This window comes from Geotrypetes seraphini, chromosome 5 (genome assembly GCF_902459505.1).
Source record: "Geotrypetes seraphini chromosome 5, aGeoSer1.1, whole genome shotgun sequence".
NCBI classification, from domain to species: Eukaryota; Metazoa; Chordata; class Amphibia; order Gymnophiona; family Dermophiidae; genus Geotrypetes; species Geotrypetes seraphini.
The window spans coordinates 51,462,983-51,480,314 of NC_047088.1; the positions used below are offsets into that span (position 1 = coordinate 51,462,983).

Below are 17,332 nucleotides of genomic sequence, written 5' to 3' on the forward strand. Positions count from 1 at the left end.
ATTAGACTGAAAATGGAAGGGAGCAGAAGAGTGGGTGAGAGAATAAGATGGAAATTTGTTAAGAAATTGAAAATTAAACACAAGCAGGGAGAAAGAGGGTTAAATCTAAGTGGACCGAAATAGAAAAGAAAAAATTGAGGAAAGAGCTAAATGGAAAGGTTAATGTCAGAGGCAGTTGTAGTGAAGGAATGGAACAAGACAAGAGACAGGAGAAAAGACAAATGAACAGCAGCCACTTGAAGGAGAATTTGAAGAAGACAGCAAAGCAAAGTGAAACTAGAACAAACTTGAATGAAAAATAAATCTCAGACAACAAAGGTGAAAAAAGCATTTTATTTTGAAATTATTGATTTAAATATGTTAGCTTTGGGAAATGTGTATAGCCGATGTCTTATTGTGTTCAATAGAACAGGACAGGTATTCCTGTTTTTATTACCCCAGGGTTGAAGTATTTGCTGAGTTTAACTTTTTGAGTTTAACAAGGACCAGTTAGTAATCACTGTAATCATATCAATTTTTGTCTACTTTATTTTTGTTTCTAATTTGTGACCTCTTGTTCTGTATTTGGTGAAGGTCTGTCAGCATGACATAATTGCAGGTGAGGAGCTTGGAGGAAAGGGGATTAGGATGGTCCTTCTTTATTTTCTGCCCTGGGAACCAGCATGTCCAGCACTGGCCATGACCCTTTCTCTAGTTGGTGAGGGTTCCCTAAGCATTGCCAACTGAGGAACTCCCTTCTAACAAGCATAGCAGTCGCTAGCAGCATCCTTAAGTCACTGAGGTGCCAGCATCTGTGGCTTAGGGACGTTACTGCTGCCTGCCAAACTTGGTAAAAGGGAGCTTGGCCATCTTTGGAGGAAATCTTCAGCTGACATAGCTTGAGGATCCTCATCAGCTGGAGTATTTATATTTCACATTTACATTATAAGCTCTGCAAGAGACTCATTTACAAAGTATGTATTCTTCCCAATTAATAAAGTGTCATAGATTATTTTATAAGTGGATCTCTACCAGAGTCTCTAACATACTTCAGTTGCATAATTAAATGAAATAACTACTTCTGAAGTTTATGGGAACGGGTGATTATGGAAGAGATTACTTGTGGGGACGGGTTTGATTCCTGTCCCTGTGCAACTCTCTAGTTAGATGTAAAGCTCCCTCAAAAAGGTGTGTTTTGAATAGGGCTAGAAAGCTACCAAAAGGAGCAAGAAAGCTATAGGATGATGGCTGAAAAGTTGATTCCACTTTCAAACATGACAATACCTAGACAACTGAATCAAGTGAATTCCAGATGTATAGTGCAGTAAGTTGAAAAGAATGGAGAGGGCATAGATAAGAATGACTTAATTTGATAAGTGGAATTCCCAAGATAAGTAATGAGTTGTAGAATGAACACACTTTTAGGTGAATAAGAGAAGTCTGATATGTATATAGCAAGAACTGGGAGCAATAAAATGACGAGAAAGAATGGTTATAAGGAATATATCTAATAAGACAAAAAAGAATTGGCAGTACCCTGTATGTAACTCAAGGAAGATTCACTGGCTAAATAGCAATAATAAATGAAACATCTCAGTACGGGCCTAAATTGAAACATCGATGGCTTTCCTGGCCCCGGGCAGAAAACTCATAGGTGACAAGCACCAGGTTTTAATAAAACCTAAATAAGTTCTGCCCCGTACATCATTTGGTCTCAATAATCAATACTTAGTCAATTGATAGAATAAACACTCAGTGAAAAGCTTTCAGAGGAAGATAGAGGGACAAAAAAGCGGCTAAAAAAGCCCCATCCTTAAAATACTTTCAAAATTATCAAAGTGCAAAGCGCTCAGGTGCCTATATGGAACACACCCATACCTTTATATGCTGAAAGAGCTGGTAACTTTCAATCAATTTACCTAGGAAAATGGTTTTTGAAAACTACCCTCTACAAGCACTCACCTAGTGTTGCTCTTATTTTTCTGTCCATGGGTGCATAATACCCCCAGATTCTCTATATGGTAGCTGAAGTTGTGCACACAAATTTGGCCATGTAGCCAAACTGCACACACAACTTAACTGTCAATCAGTGCTGATAATTGGCCACTAACAAGCAATTATCAGCACTAATTAAAATTTACATGCACAACTTTCTAAGCATATTCAGTGAAGCGGTGCACATAAATTCTACTGTGTGGATCAAGGGAAGGAAATGGGTGGGCCATGGGTGTCCCACAAACTACATGCACTGTTATAGAATACAACCAATCCGTGCAGAATTTAGGCATTTAAACCAGGTTTTAGTTGGCATAAATGGTTGCGCCTGAATTTCAGTCACGGGGCCAGTCACTATACATTCTAAAGGAGTGGTTTATAGAATAGCACTAAGAAAGTTTTTTTTTACATGATGATTTTCCCGGAGCTATATATAGAATCTGGCCCTACATGGGTACATTTGTATTTATATGTGTTTAGCAAATTTTAAGAAAATTTATTTCAGTTAAATTATTTTTTATTCACAGAAAATTGTGTGCACAGAAGAATACCAACATACCTTGCATCAGCACAAGTTACTCAAAACTACCCCAAATACGCCTTAATGATCATTCAACAAGCAAATTTTAAAGCAACAGCTTTTAGATGGACAGTTTTTGAAATTTTTACTTCAACTTGGAAGGACAGATGGAGCAGGAATTTAGTATGTTTCAGGGTGCTCCTACATGAACATCTGATGGAAGGAGTTTAAATGAGGGGTTACAGGTTTTCACTGCAATCAAAGTGCTCCTTACTGAACGCTGTAGCACTGGAAGTAACTGTCTGGATATTCTGGCTGGAATGGTTGCTGGCTTTCAACAGTTCCAAACCACCAGGCATCATCAATTATGCTACGAAACGTATCCCCTGTAAGAAGAGAAACAGCATAATTCTAGAGGTCCTGCGGAACTTAAAAAAGAATTACACAAAAATCTCTTTGGAAGTGCTCTAATAACCAAACAGCAAATTAATTTTTTTCAGGTTCTAACTCTGAATACATCAAAACAAGGAGACAAACACTGCTCTAACAAAGTAATATGTAACAAAAAAGAAAAGGATTACATGTGAACATTTTTATCTTTGGTTTAATAAGAAAACATTTGTTCTTCAAGTTTGGAGTACTGTATATACTCGAATATAGGACGAGATTTTTGGGCCAAAAAAATGTCCCCAAAATTGGGGTCTCGTCCTATATTCGGGTCATCAACCCGACCCCTTCCTATATGATATGGCAGGACGGGAGGGATGCCTCCCGTCTCCCGTCCTGGCCGACTAACTTTTTTTTTTAACCACTACCCCGCGCTTACCTTTTGCGCTGTTTTTAATCCCTGGTGGGCCAGTAGTGTACGGGACAGGAGTGATCTTTCCGCGCCCTGCCCCATGGTGAGCCTCTCCATTCCTGGTTCCCATGTGGTGCACCTGACAGGGCCGAGCTATCGTGCTTCCTTCTCGGCCCAGCGTTGCTCTCTGAATGGCTGCCGCCAGTTCTCGTCCTGCGAGATCTGGCGGTGGCCATTAAGAGAGCAGCTCGGGGCTGAGCAGGAAGCATAAAAAGCTCAGCCCTGTTGGGTGCACTGCTGGCAACGAAATGGGAACCAGGGACGGAGAGGCTCAGCACAGGGCAGGGCGCGGAAAATCGCTCCTGCCCTGTACATCACTGGACCACCAGGGATTAAAAACGCCTTCCTGCCCAATGCCAGCTCGAGCCCCTCAGTTCCGTAAGCAAGCTAAGAAGCCAACCAGGGGAAGTGGGTGGAATGTGAGAATATCTGCCTGCTGTCCCTGGATAACACCTGTTACTGTAAGTAACTGTGCTTTATCCTAGGACAAGAAGGCAGCATATTCTCACATATGGGGCTCCCTAGGTTACTGTAATGGGATGGAGGGAGGGAGCTGGCCAGATAAGAGAATAAAAATTATAATACTGCCTGGCTTAAGTAACCATTGCATCTGGAAATAATTCCAGAGAACAGAGAGAGATGAACGTGTGAACTGAGGACCAAGTAGCTGTTTTGCAGATATCAGCAATGGAATTGAAACATAAGAAAGCAACTAAAGCTGAATAGCCCGGATCTCATGAGTTGCTATAAGATCTCCGAATTTCAGCCCATCATGAGCATAGCAAAAAGAATTATAGGCCACAAGCCATGTGGAAATAGATCTTTTGGTGGCAGACCGGCTCAACTTGTTAGTATGAAAAGGTGAGCAGTTGAAGCGAAGCTTTATAAGACTGAGACCTTTGCAAGTAATAAGCTAAGGCCCGTTTACAGTAGAAGGTATGAAGAGCTGTCCAGCAGAAAGAAAACTGTCCAGCAGCTGTTCAGCAGAAAAAAAAACTGGTGACACAATGAATTGATGGAAATGAAAATCCTAGATTACCTCTGGAAAAGTGCAGAGAAACACCTCATCACGGTAAAAAACTGAAAAAGGTGTGTCCGACATCAAGGTGTGAAACTGTCACAGAAGGCAGAAGTGGTGGAGATAAAAAGAAAAGAGAAAGTTAAGAAGAACATAGGCCATTGGTTGAAATAGAGGATGTAGCAGACTGGAGAGAACCAAAGTAAGATTCAAAACCAGTAGAGGAGGTTTGAGAAATGGTCTGATGTTGACAAGTGCTTTCATAAACTAGCAAGAAGAAGATGAATAGTCAGAACTTTAACAACAAAATAAACATGGAAAACACTAAAAATCATGAGGTGAAGTCTGACTGAAGTGATTTTAAGCCAAGATTTGGATAAGCAGAAATACATTCCAATACTGAAGATATGGAGGGTGATAAAGCATCTTGATGATGAATATCATACTATGCTGAAAACCATATTTTGTTGGGAACACTGCCATATAGAAAGGATTCCTGGAGACATCCAAAAAGATTCTGAAAGAGCAGAAGATCAGTGTCAGATGAGGTCATTCCTTTTTTTTTTTTTCAAATTCTTTATTCATTTTCAATCTTACATCAAGTGCACAAACAATAAAACAATACAATTAAACACATCACTTGACAATCTTTCTGATTTATCTTACAATACATAAAATTACCACCCTCTCATCATTCCTCTATTATTTCCCCAATAAGAAAAATGTAAAATATACCTCCCCCTCCCCCCAATCATTAGACGGTGTATATTGCAATAGAAAGGAGAAATTAGGTTCTTACCTGCTAATTTACTTTCTTTTAGCTTCTCCAGACCAGTAGAGGTTAACTTTACGAATGGGTATATATCTAATCATGACCAGCAGGTGGAGACTGAAAACAAAACTTTGGGACAGTATATCCTAGCCCCTCCTCTCTATTTCCCTCAGTCTGCCGAATAGCCAAGCAGAACCAAGAACTGGAAAACAACAGAGAGAAAAAACAATACTCCGAAAGGAGTAACAAATAACATACCCAAAATGCTGTTGGAAAATGCAGAGGAGAAATTCCCGAAGGAAGAATGTCCCCACAGCTCGCCAGCTAAGCCAGCCGAGCCACAGCCGCTGTTCTTCAATTCTCCCCGGCCCTAGAAAAATACTAGAACCCGCAGCAAAAACCAAAAACTGCCCGCGCAATAGCCCCAACAACAACAACAACAGACAGGGTGGGGACCTCTACTGGTCTGGAGAAGCTAAAAGAAAGTAAATTAGCAGGTAAGAACCTAATTTCTCCTTCTTTAGCACTCTCCAGACCAGTAGAGGTTAACTTTACGAATGGGACGTACCAAAGCAGTCCCTCTCACGGGCGGGACCCCCGAAGGGCCGATACCAGTACACGCTCACCGAACACCGCGTCCCGACGCGCCTGCACATCAACCCGATAATGACGAACAAAAGAATGCAAGGAGGACCAAACCGCAGCCTTACAAATATCCACTGGAGGCACGAGCGACGACTCAGCCCAAGAAGCCGCCTGACCCCGAGTGGAATGAGCCTTGAGAAACTCCGGAACAGGCTGCTGTTTCAGAAGATAAGCGGAAGCAATCGTCTCCTTGATCCAGCGCGCAATAGTAGCCTTAGAAGCGCCCGCTCCCCGACGAGGACCCGCCAGGAGGACAAAGAGATGATCGGACTTCCGGAATTCCTGGGTCCGCTGCACATAAGAGCGAAGGACCCGACCGACATCCAACTTGCGCAGCTGCCGTTGCTCAGAAGAGCCCTCCCGACCACCCAAGACCGGGAGAACCACCGATTGATTGACATGAAAAGGAGAAACAACCTTCGGCAGAAAGGAAGGAACAGGCCGCAAGACGACCCGCTCCCTAGAAAACTCCAAGAAGGGAGCCCTACAAGAGAAAGCCTGCAGCTCAGAAACACGCCTAGCAGAAGTAATGGCCACCAAAAAGACCGCCTTCAAAGTAAGGTCCTTCAAAGAACAGTCGTCCAAGGGCTCGAAAGGCGGACGCACCAAAACAGAGAGAACCAGATTAAGATCCCAAGAGGGAACCGAGGGCCGTAGGGGAGGCCTAAGCAACTTGGCCGCCCGCAAAAAACCGAATCACATCAGGAAGAGCCGATAAACGCTGACCTGACACCAACCCTCGAAAGGCCGACAGGGCCGCAATATGAACCCGGAGAGAAGACCAAGCCAGGCCTCTATCCAGGCCATCCTGCAAGAACTCCAGAATGTTAGGCAGAGAAGCGCGAAAAGAGGTCACTCCCCGCGCCCGACACCATTCCTCAAAGAGACGCCAAACCCGCACATAAGCCCGAGAGGTAGAAAGCCTCCGGGACCCCAACAGTGTAGAGATCACCTTGTCTGAATATCCCTTCTTGCTAAGGCGACCCCTTTCAAGAGCCACGCCGTAAGACAGAAGGGAGACGGGTCGAACATGGGAATGGGACCCTGCATCAGAAGGTCGTCCGAGAGAGGCAGAGGAAGAGGATCCGCTACCAGGTGCCTCACCAGATCCGCATACCACGGACGGCGAGGCCAATCCGGCGCCACCAGCACCACCAAACCCGGATGGTGAACAATGCGAAGAAGCACTCTGCCCACCAGCGGCCAAGGAGGGAACACATACAACAGCCCCTCCGTTGGCCACTGCTGGACCAGAGCATCCAGACCCTCGGCCAGACCGTCCCTGCGACGACTGAAGAAGCGGGGCACTTTGGCGTTGCCACCCGTGGCCATCAGGTCCATCAGGGGCTGCCCCCAAGCCTGCACTATCAACTGAAACGCCTCGGCGCCGAGACACCACTCTCCTGGATCTAGGAAGTGACGACTGAGGAAGTCTGCCTGAACATTTTCTACTCCGGCTATATGAGAGGCCGAGAGGTCCAGCAGATGGGATTCCGCCCAAACCATGAGCAGAGCCGCCTCCTGCGCCACCTGAGTGCTCTTGGTGTCCCCCTGACGATTGACATAAGCCACCGCCGTGGCATTGTCCGACAGCACTCTGACCGACTTGCCCAGCAACAGGGAGTGGAAAGCCAACAGCGCCAGACGGACCGCTCTGGTCTCCAACACGTTGATCGACCAGGCGGCCTCCTCCGCGGACCAGGTGCCCTGAGCTGAGTGACCCAAACACTGAGCCCCCCAACCCAGGAGACTCGCATCCGTCAGGAGCACCGTCCACTGCGGGAGATCCAGACCCACCCCCTGAACTAGGTGAGGGGTCTGGAGCCACCAACGCAGACTGCAGCGCGCCAAGCCTCGCAGGGGGACCGGAACATCCATCCCGTGCCTCTGGGGAGACCACCTCCGAAGCAGAGCATACTGCAGAGGACGCATGTGGGCCCGCGCCCACCTCACCACGTCCAGGGACGCCGCCATCGACCCCAAGACCTGGAGGAAATCTCGCGCCCGAGGACACCGGGACGCCAAAAGCAGGCGAATCTGAGATTGCAATTTGCTCACCCGGCCCTCTGGGAGGAAGACCTTCCCCAAGGAGGTGTCGAACAGCACCCCTAGGTACTCCAGACGCTGAGCCGGGACCAACCGACTCTTGGAAAGGTTGACCACCCAGCCCAGCGACCGGAGAAACTCCACCACCCGAGCAGTAACCCGGGAGCTTTCCTGCAACGACTTTGCCCGAATTAACCAGTCGTCCAGGTAGGGGTGTACCAGGATGCCCTCCGACCGCAAGGCTGCCGCGACGACCACCATCACCTTGGTGAACGTCCGAGGAGCCGTGGCCAGCCCAAAGGGAAGCGCACAGAACTGAAAGTGCCGACCCAAGATCGCAAAGCGCAGGAAATGCTGATGAGAGGCCCGAATGGGAACATGCAAGTAGGCCTCCGTCAGATCGAGAGAAGTGAGAAACTCCCCCGGCTGAACCGCCAGAATGACCGACCGCAGAGTTTCCATACGGAAAGAGGGAATCTTGAGAGCCCTGTTGACCCCTTTCAAATCGAGGATGGGCCGAAAGGTCCCCTCCTTCTTGGGCACCACAAAGTAAATGGAGTACCTGCCCGTGCCCCACTCCGGAGGGGGCACCGGAACAACTGCCCTGAGATCTAGCAAGCGCTGAAGGGTCTGGCGAAAAGCCTGCGTCTTCCCCGGAGTCTGACATGGAGAAGCGAGGAAAAAATCCGGCAGAGAGCGGGCGAACTCCAGGGCATAACCGTCCCGCACCACCTCCAGGACCCACTGATCGGACGTGATCTCGGCCCATTTGGGGAAAAATTCGCGCAGCCGGGCCCCCACCGGAACCAAAGGGGGCGCCGGCAAGGCGTCATTGTGCAGGACGGGAAGCGGGGGAACCGGCGGAGGGATTCCCTGCCCCCCGACGGGCCCCCCGAAAGGGCTGCATGCGCTGGAAGAACCGACCCCGGGAAAATCCCGGAGACTGGAAAGAAGCAGCCCCACGCCCAGGGCGATACTTGCGAAAGTCCCGCAAACGCCCCCGGGCCGCACCCCCCCGAGACGCCGGGCGGGAACGGTCCTCCGGCAGACGGGGAACTTTCGAGTCCGACAGAGTCTGAATCAACTTATCCAAGTCCTCTCCAAACAAAAACGACCCCCGAAAGGGAAATTTAGTAAGCTTAGCTTTGGACGCAGCATCCGCCGCCCAAGCGCGCAGCCACAACACACGCCTTGCGGCCACGCCAAAAGCCATAGACTTAGCCGAGATCCGCACCAAGTCATATAGAGCATCTGAGAGGAATGAGGCCGCCATCTCAATCTTCGCTACCTCCTGATCCACCAGAGACCAGTCGTCAGACTCTCGATCCAAGACCCGCTCCGCCCACCGAAACACGGCGCGAGCGACCAGTCCCCCACAAATAGCCGCCTGGACCCCAAAGGCAGAGACCTGAAAATTTTGCTTAAGGATGCTCTCCAATTTGCGCTCCTCAGAGTCCCGCAAGGCAGAACCGCCCTCAACAGGCACGGTATGCCGCTTGGAAATTGCCGAGACCACCGCATCCACGACTGGCGAAGCTAACGTAGCCCGATCCCCTTCAGGAATGGGATACAGGCGAGCCATGCTGCGCGCCAGCCGAAACGGCGTCTCCGGCGTTTTCCACTGCTCCAGAATAATATCCCGAATATCCTGATGCATAGGAAAAGAGCGGGAAACGGAACGGATCCCCCGTAACAGGGGGTCCCCCACACGCGGAGTCTCCGGCGGCGCGTCCTCAAAACGCAAGACCGAAGAAACCTGCTGAATAAGGTCAGGCAGCTCATCTTTCTGAAAAAGGCGCACCATGGACGCCTCGTCACTGGAGAACGGGAAATCCGACAACCCGCCGCCAGCTTCCGTCCCCTCCAGAGAGTCCTGGAACTCCTCAGAAGGGTCCAGGTCCTCCTCCAGACCGACCCGTTCCTCCGACCACAAATTCTCGTCCCACGACACCCGCGGACGCTTGGACAAGGGAGGCGGCGGAGGGGACGTCACGCCAGACGAAAGAGGCAAAGCCGCAGGGAGCGCGGAGGAAAACCCACCCCCCGAAACCCCCTGGGCGCAACCGGGACCCCCAGCCGCCTGAAAATAGGCTCTGCATAAAGAAAAGAAAAATTCAGGAGAAAAACCCCCCGAGGGTCCCAAGGGACTCCCTGCCACAGCAGGGGACCCAGCAGAACCTTGCCCCTGCATAGTCAAAACAGGGGGAAGGTCACCTGAGGTGGAAGACAAAATGGAGGGGCCAGACAGAGAAGATGGCGGTTTTCCCGCCAAAAAAGCTCCCTCCATAGCCTGAAGCGGCTGAGAGACCTGAATAGTCTCAGCCGCTAAAGCAGGCAAGCCGGCATCAGCTGTCAAAAAATCAGCTGAGAGGGAATCCTCTAAAAACCCGACCGTCGGCGGTTTGGGGAATCCCTCCGTGGGCGGACGGAGAAGACCGGGCTTCCCCACCGTTCCCTGCCGACTCGCGAGGCACCATCGGCGGGGAGCTCTGGGCGCCTGCAGCCGCTGCCGACGGAGCTCCTCCACCGCACCGGCCTGAACACCGCTTGCACAGGCCGGCCGCGAGTGCCTCGCGTCTGGAGCACAATGAGCACTTTTTCCCTTTAGAAGTGCTCATTGCTCCATACACGACCTAGCTGCAAAAAAGTGCCGGTTAGTTGAAAAAATACAGTAAAATACAGTTTTCTTAAAGGGATACAACCCTCCAGACCAGCACTACCTCAGGATTTTTTTTTTTTTTACAGAACAGACTCCACAGGCTCTCAAAGCAATATGCCTTGCTTGATTTAGGGGGCAAGGCTTACTGCTGAGGCTCCTCTAAAAAAATGTGGGGAGGTGGAGGAAGTGGGGGGAGGGACCCCGCTCGTGACCCGCCGGGTTTGACACCCCCGAGGTCGGACGAACCCCCAAACAGAGTCCGCCCAAGCTCCGTCCGGCTAAAAACAGGGACAATAAACCCCTAAACAAATTCCAACAGCCCTACCAAGGGAGATGGGTACAGATCACTCAACACCTGCTGGAGACTGAAAGAAGACTGAGGGAAATAGAGAGGAGGGGCTAGGATATACTGTCCCAAAGTTTTGTTTTCAGTCTCCACCTGCTGGTCATGATTAGATATATACCCATTCGTAAAGTTAACCTCTACTGGTCTGGAGAGTGCTAAAGAAATGGTGTTTACTCATTACAATAAGAAGTTAATGGCTCCCAAATTTTATTAAATTTCTTATAGCTTCCTTGTTGTATAGCTATTGCTCTTTCCATTTTATATATGTGACATAATGAGTTCCACCAGAAATTGTAATTGAGTCTACTGTAATTTTTCCAATTACTTGTGATATGCTGAATGGTGACTACTGTCATTATCAATAAAAGATGAGGTCATTCCGATTAGAAGTGTCAGATGAGACAACTGTAGAATGGGATGTAAAAGATACTTTGACTCTGCATGAGAAGATTGGCAAGATCTAGCAGGATATTGGATCCTTAACATAGTGTGTGAAACAAGATAGGACTATCTGAGGATTCTCAGAGAGAGAGAGAGAGAGAGAGAGAGAAAATGTGACGCAAAACTAGGAGGTGAGCATCCACTGGTGTTGCCCAAGAAATCAAGCTGAGTTTGGCAGCAAGAGTATTTGTTGCTTCTTGAACATAGACAAGGTTTAGAAATATGTGTCAAGCAATTGAGTAGTTCAAATCCTCTTTGCTTTCTTGACAGAAAAATAAAAAAATTGATACTGTCATGCTTGATTATGCAGTAGAACGCAAGTTGATTGCTCATGCATAGTAAGAGGAGTTGATTAAATATGCTGTGATGAAAAAACTTGAGAGTATTCCAGCTCACTTAAGTCTCGACATATGTATATAACATCTGCTCTTGGCAGAACAGGTTCATGTGTTAATACTGTCCAGGTGAGGTTTGCAAGAATACTTGGAGGAGTATGTGGTCAGAATTGGCTGATCTGTAGGCATCTGAAGCAGCAGTCATTTGGAAAGAGTGGACGAATTCATCCCCCACTGAAGAGAGTAACACAGCGATGAAAGTGGCTGTGAAAAAGGATCAAAAACTGGAGTCCCTGTAGATGCCAGAGACTACTGGGCAATTCAAAGTGAAGTCTCATGAAGACAGTAACATGGACTGAAGATGCCATGTGATCCAAGAGTGCCATCAGTTGCAGCTGAGATAGACAGAAGATGAAAGGCTTGAGTGGAAAGTTGAAACAGATTTTGAAGCAGGTCCTGTTGTTGCTGAAGTAGGAAGGCCCCAAGTATAATTATAACGAGCATTCCCAGTGATGAATGGGTTGGAGTAGAGCAATATTACTATAGCTCACTCTGTTAGTACTTGAAATTTTCCCTGCACCATCTGAAGCTTTTCCCTTTCTTTAGAGAAATGCATGCACCTTATTTTTGACACTGGAGTGGAATTTATTATTGTAAAGTGTATGTTGTTCCTCCAGTCATTCTTTTTGCTTAAAGTTTTTAACATACACAGAAAACAAATATGACTACTTGAATAAAGCAAAAACAAGGCAGTATAACAAATGAGATAGTAAAATACTAAAAGCTACTGCTCTTTTATCAGCTAGAAATACTGAAATACAGTTTTGTTTATATGTGGTGCCCTAGCCTGGAAACCTTATGGTAGTGGTACTGCAAAGTGGAAAATAGATATCAAACAGCATTGCTTAACTTACCGATCTGCCAGTTTCTTTCTTTTGCTTCATTGTAGAACTGATGAAGGACTAGAAAGTCAATGACATCTGGCATGTCATGGTATCTGCAGAAGAAAATTTGGAAGAATGCCATTTCACAAAAAGGACATCAAGTTTTGGCTATATGCAATCCAAGCAGATATGATTCAGAAGGCAGATATGATTCAGAATACAGTTCATCCACGGAAACAGGACAGCAATTGCCCTCTAAAGAATGCCTGTAAAGCATTCTGGGAGAACCTATCTAAACAATGACAAACTATTGAAATCCCAGTTTGGCACAAAATTAGCCACTCACTTGACAGAAAATGACTCCCCGGTCATTTTTCCTGAGATAGGATCCAGAAATGCGAGCTTCAAGCAGCAGAGCGTTGGTGGTCCAACTTCATACTTAATGCCTACAATCTTCACAAATTCTTGTTCCTGGTTGTCAAAGATATTGTGACACAGCTTAATATACTCAACAGGTCACCTCTGGTTCAGCATAATTTAAACTTTTCATGAAACCAAGACAGACAATAAAACATATGAGGTTCCATACATGTTCAGTAATATTTTGATTAAAAAATATCCTCCTTTATTCAACTGCTTAGTGATCAGAATAAAAATGGAACGTTAGCATTCACTGACAGCATTTCACACATCTATGTTTTATCAAGGTCACTGCCTAAAAGTAAGTTAGAATCATTTTAAAGGCATATATATCCACTTTTAAAATAACTGAAAGGTGTGCAACTATCTCTTAGGCTACTTATTATGTAGACTGCATTGACTAATCAACTAAGAAGGAAATTTTATAAGGAATTTCTATGGGTACAACAGTGTCTTACATATAGAAATAACTTTTTCAAAAATTATCCCGAGCATATGCATGTAAAGTGTACATATACCCACAAGTAAATCCAACCTGAGAAGAGGTGGAGCTGGAGAGGACGTACGAGAGGCCGCTTTAAAGTTCTCAACCCAATCAAGAAGGTTGGGGCAGTCTCCATCAAAAGCTATACACTTAGGCCTGGATGCACTAAAGATAATCACCAATACGACTGGATCACTGTTGGTCGATTCTCTGGCCAATTGTGGACGAGCGATCAATGCACTACCAAGTTAACATGCAAATGATTTGAGCAGAGGCTTGCCCTAATCTTACCCGCTTGCCCTAATCTTACCCAATCGATTGCTGCGAGAGCAATTTAAACACATGCGCAGAATATTCCTGTTGGTTCATGCTGCAATGTACACATGTGCCTGTTGTACACCAGTCATAGGCATAGTTTGTTTGCGCACATTATATTTACACGTCATCAGCGCACATTGAAGGTGTTGGCCGCAAAGCATTGTTGTTGTAAAATGCAATATAAGGAATGCCAGTAGAGAATTCCCTTCTTTTGGGAGCTGTTCGAAGCTGTTGGGCAGAGCCGTTCTAAGGAGTTCAAAGGTGGTGTTGGAAGGAGCTATTGAAAACTGTTGGACAGTGCTATTGTAAAAGCGAGCAGTGAGGCGGCGTTTATACTTTTCCATCCTGTTATCTGTTTACCGCTTTTTCCACTGCATATCTAAATATGTTTTTACTTGTCTTTAAGCCCGTTACATTAACGGGTGCTAGAATATATGTCTGTCTGTCTTTCTTTCTTTCTGTCTCTCTCTCTCTCTCCCGCTGTCTCTCTCTCTCTCCTTGGCTCCCTTTTTCTGTCTGTCTCCCTCCCTCCTGCTGTCTGTGTGTCATTCTTTGCCTCCATTTCCCTGTGCAGCAGCATTTCCACCCCACTTCCCTGTGGTGCAGCAACAGCAACAGCATTTCCCTCCCCCACCCCCCGACTTCCCTGTGCAGCAGCAGCAGCGGTATTTGCCTTCCCCTCCAGGTCCCTGTGTAGCAGTTGCAGCATTCCCCCACCCCTTCTCTTACCGCGATCTGGCCTGCTCCGTTCGGCCCCTCCCCCGCGTTGTGTCCTGCTGTGATCTGGCTGCTCCGTTCGGCTCCTCTCCCTTCTCTTCCCTTCCCGTGGTCTAGCCTGCTCCATGGCCCCCCCTTCCTTTATAGCGTTCCCCACAGGCAGGCAGGCCCAGCTTCTTCCTTGCGGCTCGAGTCCTCTTCTTTGTCGGCCCCCCTTCCCTTCATGTCTGTCTGTCTGGGTATTTTTTTTTCTTTGTCTCTCTCTCCTTGCATGCTGCCTGTCTGTCATTTTTTCTGTCTGTGAATCTCCCTGTGCCTCCTTCCTATGTCCATAGTGCCCTTTTCTATGTCCTTAGTGTCCCCAGTGCCTCCTTCCTCCCCCCCTCCGATGCCAGCCTGCCTTCCATTGAAAACCCCCCACCCCCTCCGTTGCCTCCCATCCCCCTTCCATTGAAACTCCCCCATGCCAGCCTGCCTGCCTCCCACTCCCCTTCCACTGAAGCTCCCCCCCACCCCGATGCTTGCCTGACTTCCTCCACCCCCCTCCCCCGCCGACCCTACCCGGCACAACTGAAACTCCTGTTGACCCTCCCACCGCTACAGGGCTGACAAACCCGGCAGGAGCAGCAGCGTCCCAGGCACACTAAACGCTGCTTCGGATCTTCTACTGGCCTAATTTCCTTTGCCGCATCTCTGATGATGTCATCAGGGACGCAGCAGAGGAAATTAGGCCATTAGAAGACCCGAAGCAGCGTTTAGTGTGCCTGGGACGCTGCTGCTCCTGCCAGGTTTGTCAGCTATGTAGCGGTGGGAGGGTCAATGGGGGTTTCAGTTGTGCCGGGTAAGGTCGTCGGGGGGGGGGGGGAAGGGGTGAGTCGCGGCGTGTTAGTGTTTAGCCAGGTGTGGCTGGTGACAGGAGCCGCGGCGGCACTTTTAAACAGAAAAAATAACTCTGGCAAGGGAGGCGGCCAACTAGCAGGGAGCAGGCCAGATGCAAAAACGGAACCCTAAGCAACGCATGCACACTCCTATCTGCGGGTCGCTACAGCTCACGGAAAACGGACGCATGCGATGGAAGTGCGCATGCGCGGCCTAGCGTTTTATTATATTAGATAGTATAACTTCAATACAGATTCTATTACTTTCAGGGCTGAAGAGTCGGCAAGGATCGTGAGCAACTGGTCTTCACCAATCAGTAAACCCGATCACTATTTCTTCTGCTGGCGGAAATCATTTCATGCACAGATTGCTCGCCTCATTTGCATGCTTGGATCGAAGAATGAATGATTGCTCAGAGAAGCACACGGTCAGCAGTTTTGTGCATCAGGTCGGGAAATCTGATCAATCGCAAAACCAGTCAAACTGGTTTAGTGACAATCGTTAGATGATCGTTAAGTTTAGTGCATCCTCTAATTAGTCCAGCAATTTTCCACTTTTTTCATTAATTTTCTGATGGAATGAAAAAAATGGAAAATCACTGGACTAAGCAAATAGCCCTCGATGTAGACTGCCCTAACTTTGTTGGTTGAGCTAAGAACTTTTCAGTGGCCTCTTGTATTTACATTCACACTTTAAGAGCATGCAAATATATTTTAACAATTGGGTAATTTGTGCATTCTAAGAACAAGTATAAATTTGTGCATGCACCTTCCTTGGGACAATTTTGAAAGGAAAAATATGCACATCACCCTGATTTGAAACTACCCTCTAAACCAGTGGTCCCAAACTCAAACCCTTTGCAGGACCACATTTTGGATTTGTAGGTTATTGGAGGGCCTCAGAAAAAATAGTTAGGGGTCCTTTTATCAAGCTGTGGTAGGGGTTTAACCGTTAAACCGCCTGCATTGAGCAGGTGTTAGTTTTTTTAGCCGGCTGCGGGGGTTAGTGTCTTATTAAAGAAATGACAATTTTGCATGAGGTAAAACTTTTTATTGTTTATAAGTATTTCCTTCTGGCTATGTCTTAATAATAATATTGTACTTTACAGTATATCTAAAGAGACATATGATCAAGAAACTGTTTTATTTTATTTTTGTGATTATGATAAACATACCGAGGGCCTCAAAATAGTACCTTGCGGGCCACAAATTTGAGACCACTGCTCTAAACCAATAAAAATCTCCAAAAATACTCCTAATATAACTGAATCAATCAATGGATGTGACATTTTCCTGACTCCGTTATTTTTCCTTTGTGTCACCAGATTTATAAAGTCATAACCTCTAAGTTCCTGTTCTCCAAAAATTAGAAACTTACCCTGAGATCCATTTTGTTCCATGGCTGCTTTTGTAAGTTAACATTGTAAATTTTTGCTTTCTTCAGTGCCCTTATATAAGCTTCATGCCCCTGTCTAAAATATATAACCTTAAGGGAAGAAAAAAAACCCAAAAATTAAAAATACTGTGACATTTTAAGCTACAATTTATTATTACTGAAAGCATATGTTGTTTAATGCTACTATGACAAAACTACACGCATCTCTTCACTTTAATTATTTCATCTAGAGTAGAATTTCAGGACAGTGATCAGTTTAAATCTGGTCAGCTAAGTTTTAACCTGCTGGATTTAGGTAGTCTCAGCTACAACCTAGCCTGAACTGAGATCAGTGGTGTAATAAGTGTGGAGCACTGTCTTTGTGGGGGCACTGTCTTTGTGGGGGCACCAGCAACTCTCCTCCTCTCTGTCCCCCCCCCTATGTACCTCTTGAAATGTTTGCCGTTATTAGCAGCATCTTCCAACTGCTATTCACACCAGCCTCAGCTCCCCTGTAAAATAGGCCCAGGAAGGTGGATACAGAAGACTTTGTCTTTACAATGAAAATGAATGAGTGGGAGTTTCTAGTTCAGAATGAGGGGAGGGGGAAGGGCTAGCTGCAGCAGGACACCTCAAGGAAA

General features: G+C 46.9%; 1 protein-coding gene across 6 annotated transcripts in view; it reads right to left on the minus strand.

Moving 5' to 3' along the window:
* BRWD3 (bromodomain and WD repeat domain containing 3) overlaps positions 1-17,332 on the minus strand; it is a 286,770-nt gene that overhangs the window by 77,630 nt on the left and 191,808 nt on the right. For all 6 annotated transcript variants that reach the window (XM_033944590.1, XM_033944589.1, XM_033944588.1 and 3 more), the window contains 4 exons: positions 16,695-16,802; positions 12,846-12,970; positions 12,530-12,612; positions 2,769-2,880 (listed from right to left, as the gene is read on the minus strand). In XM_033944590.1, the coding sequence (XP_033800481.1) occupies positions 2,769-2,880; positions 12,530-12,612; positions 12,846-12,970; positions 16,695-16,802 (428 nt within the window). The remainder of the gene's footprint in view (positions 1-2,768; positions 2,881-12,529; positions 12,613-12,845; positions 12,971-16,694; positions 16,803-17,332) is intronic.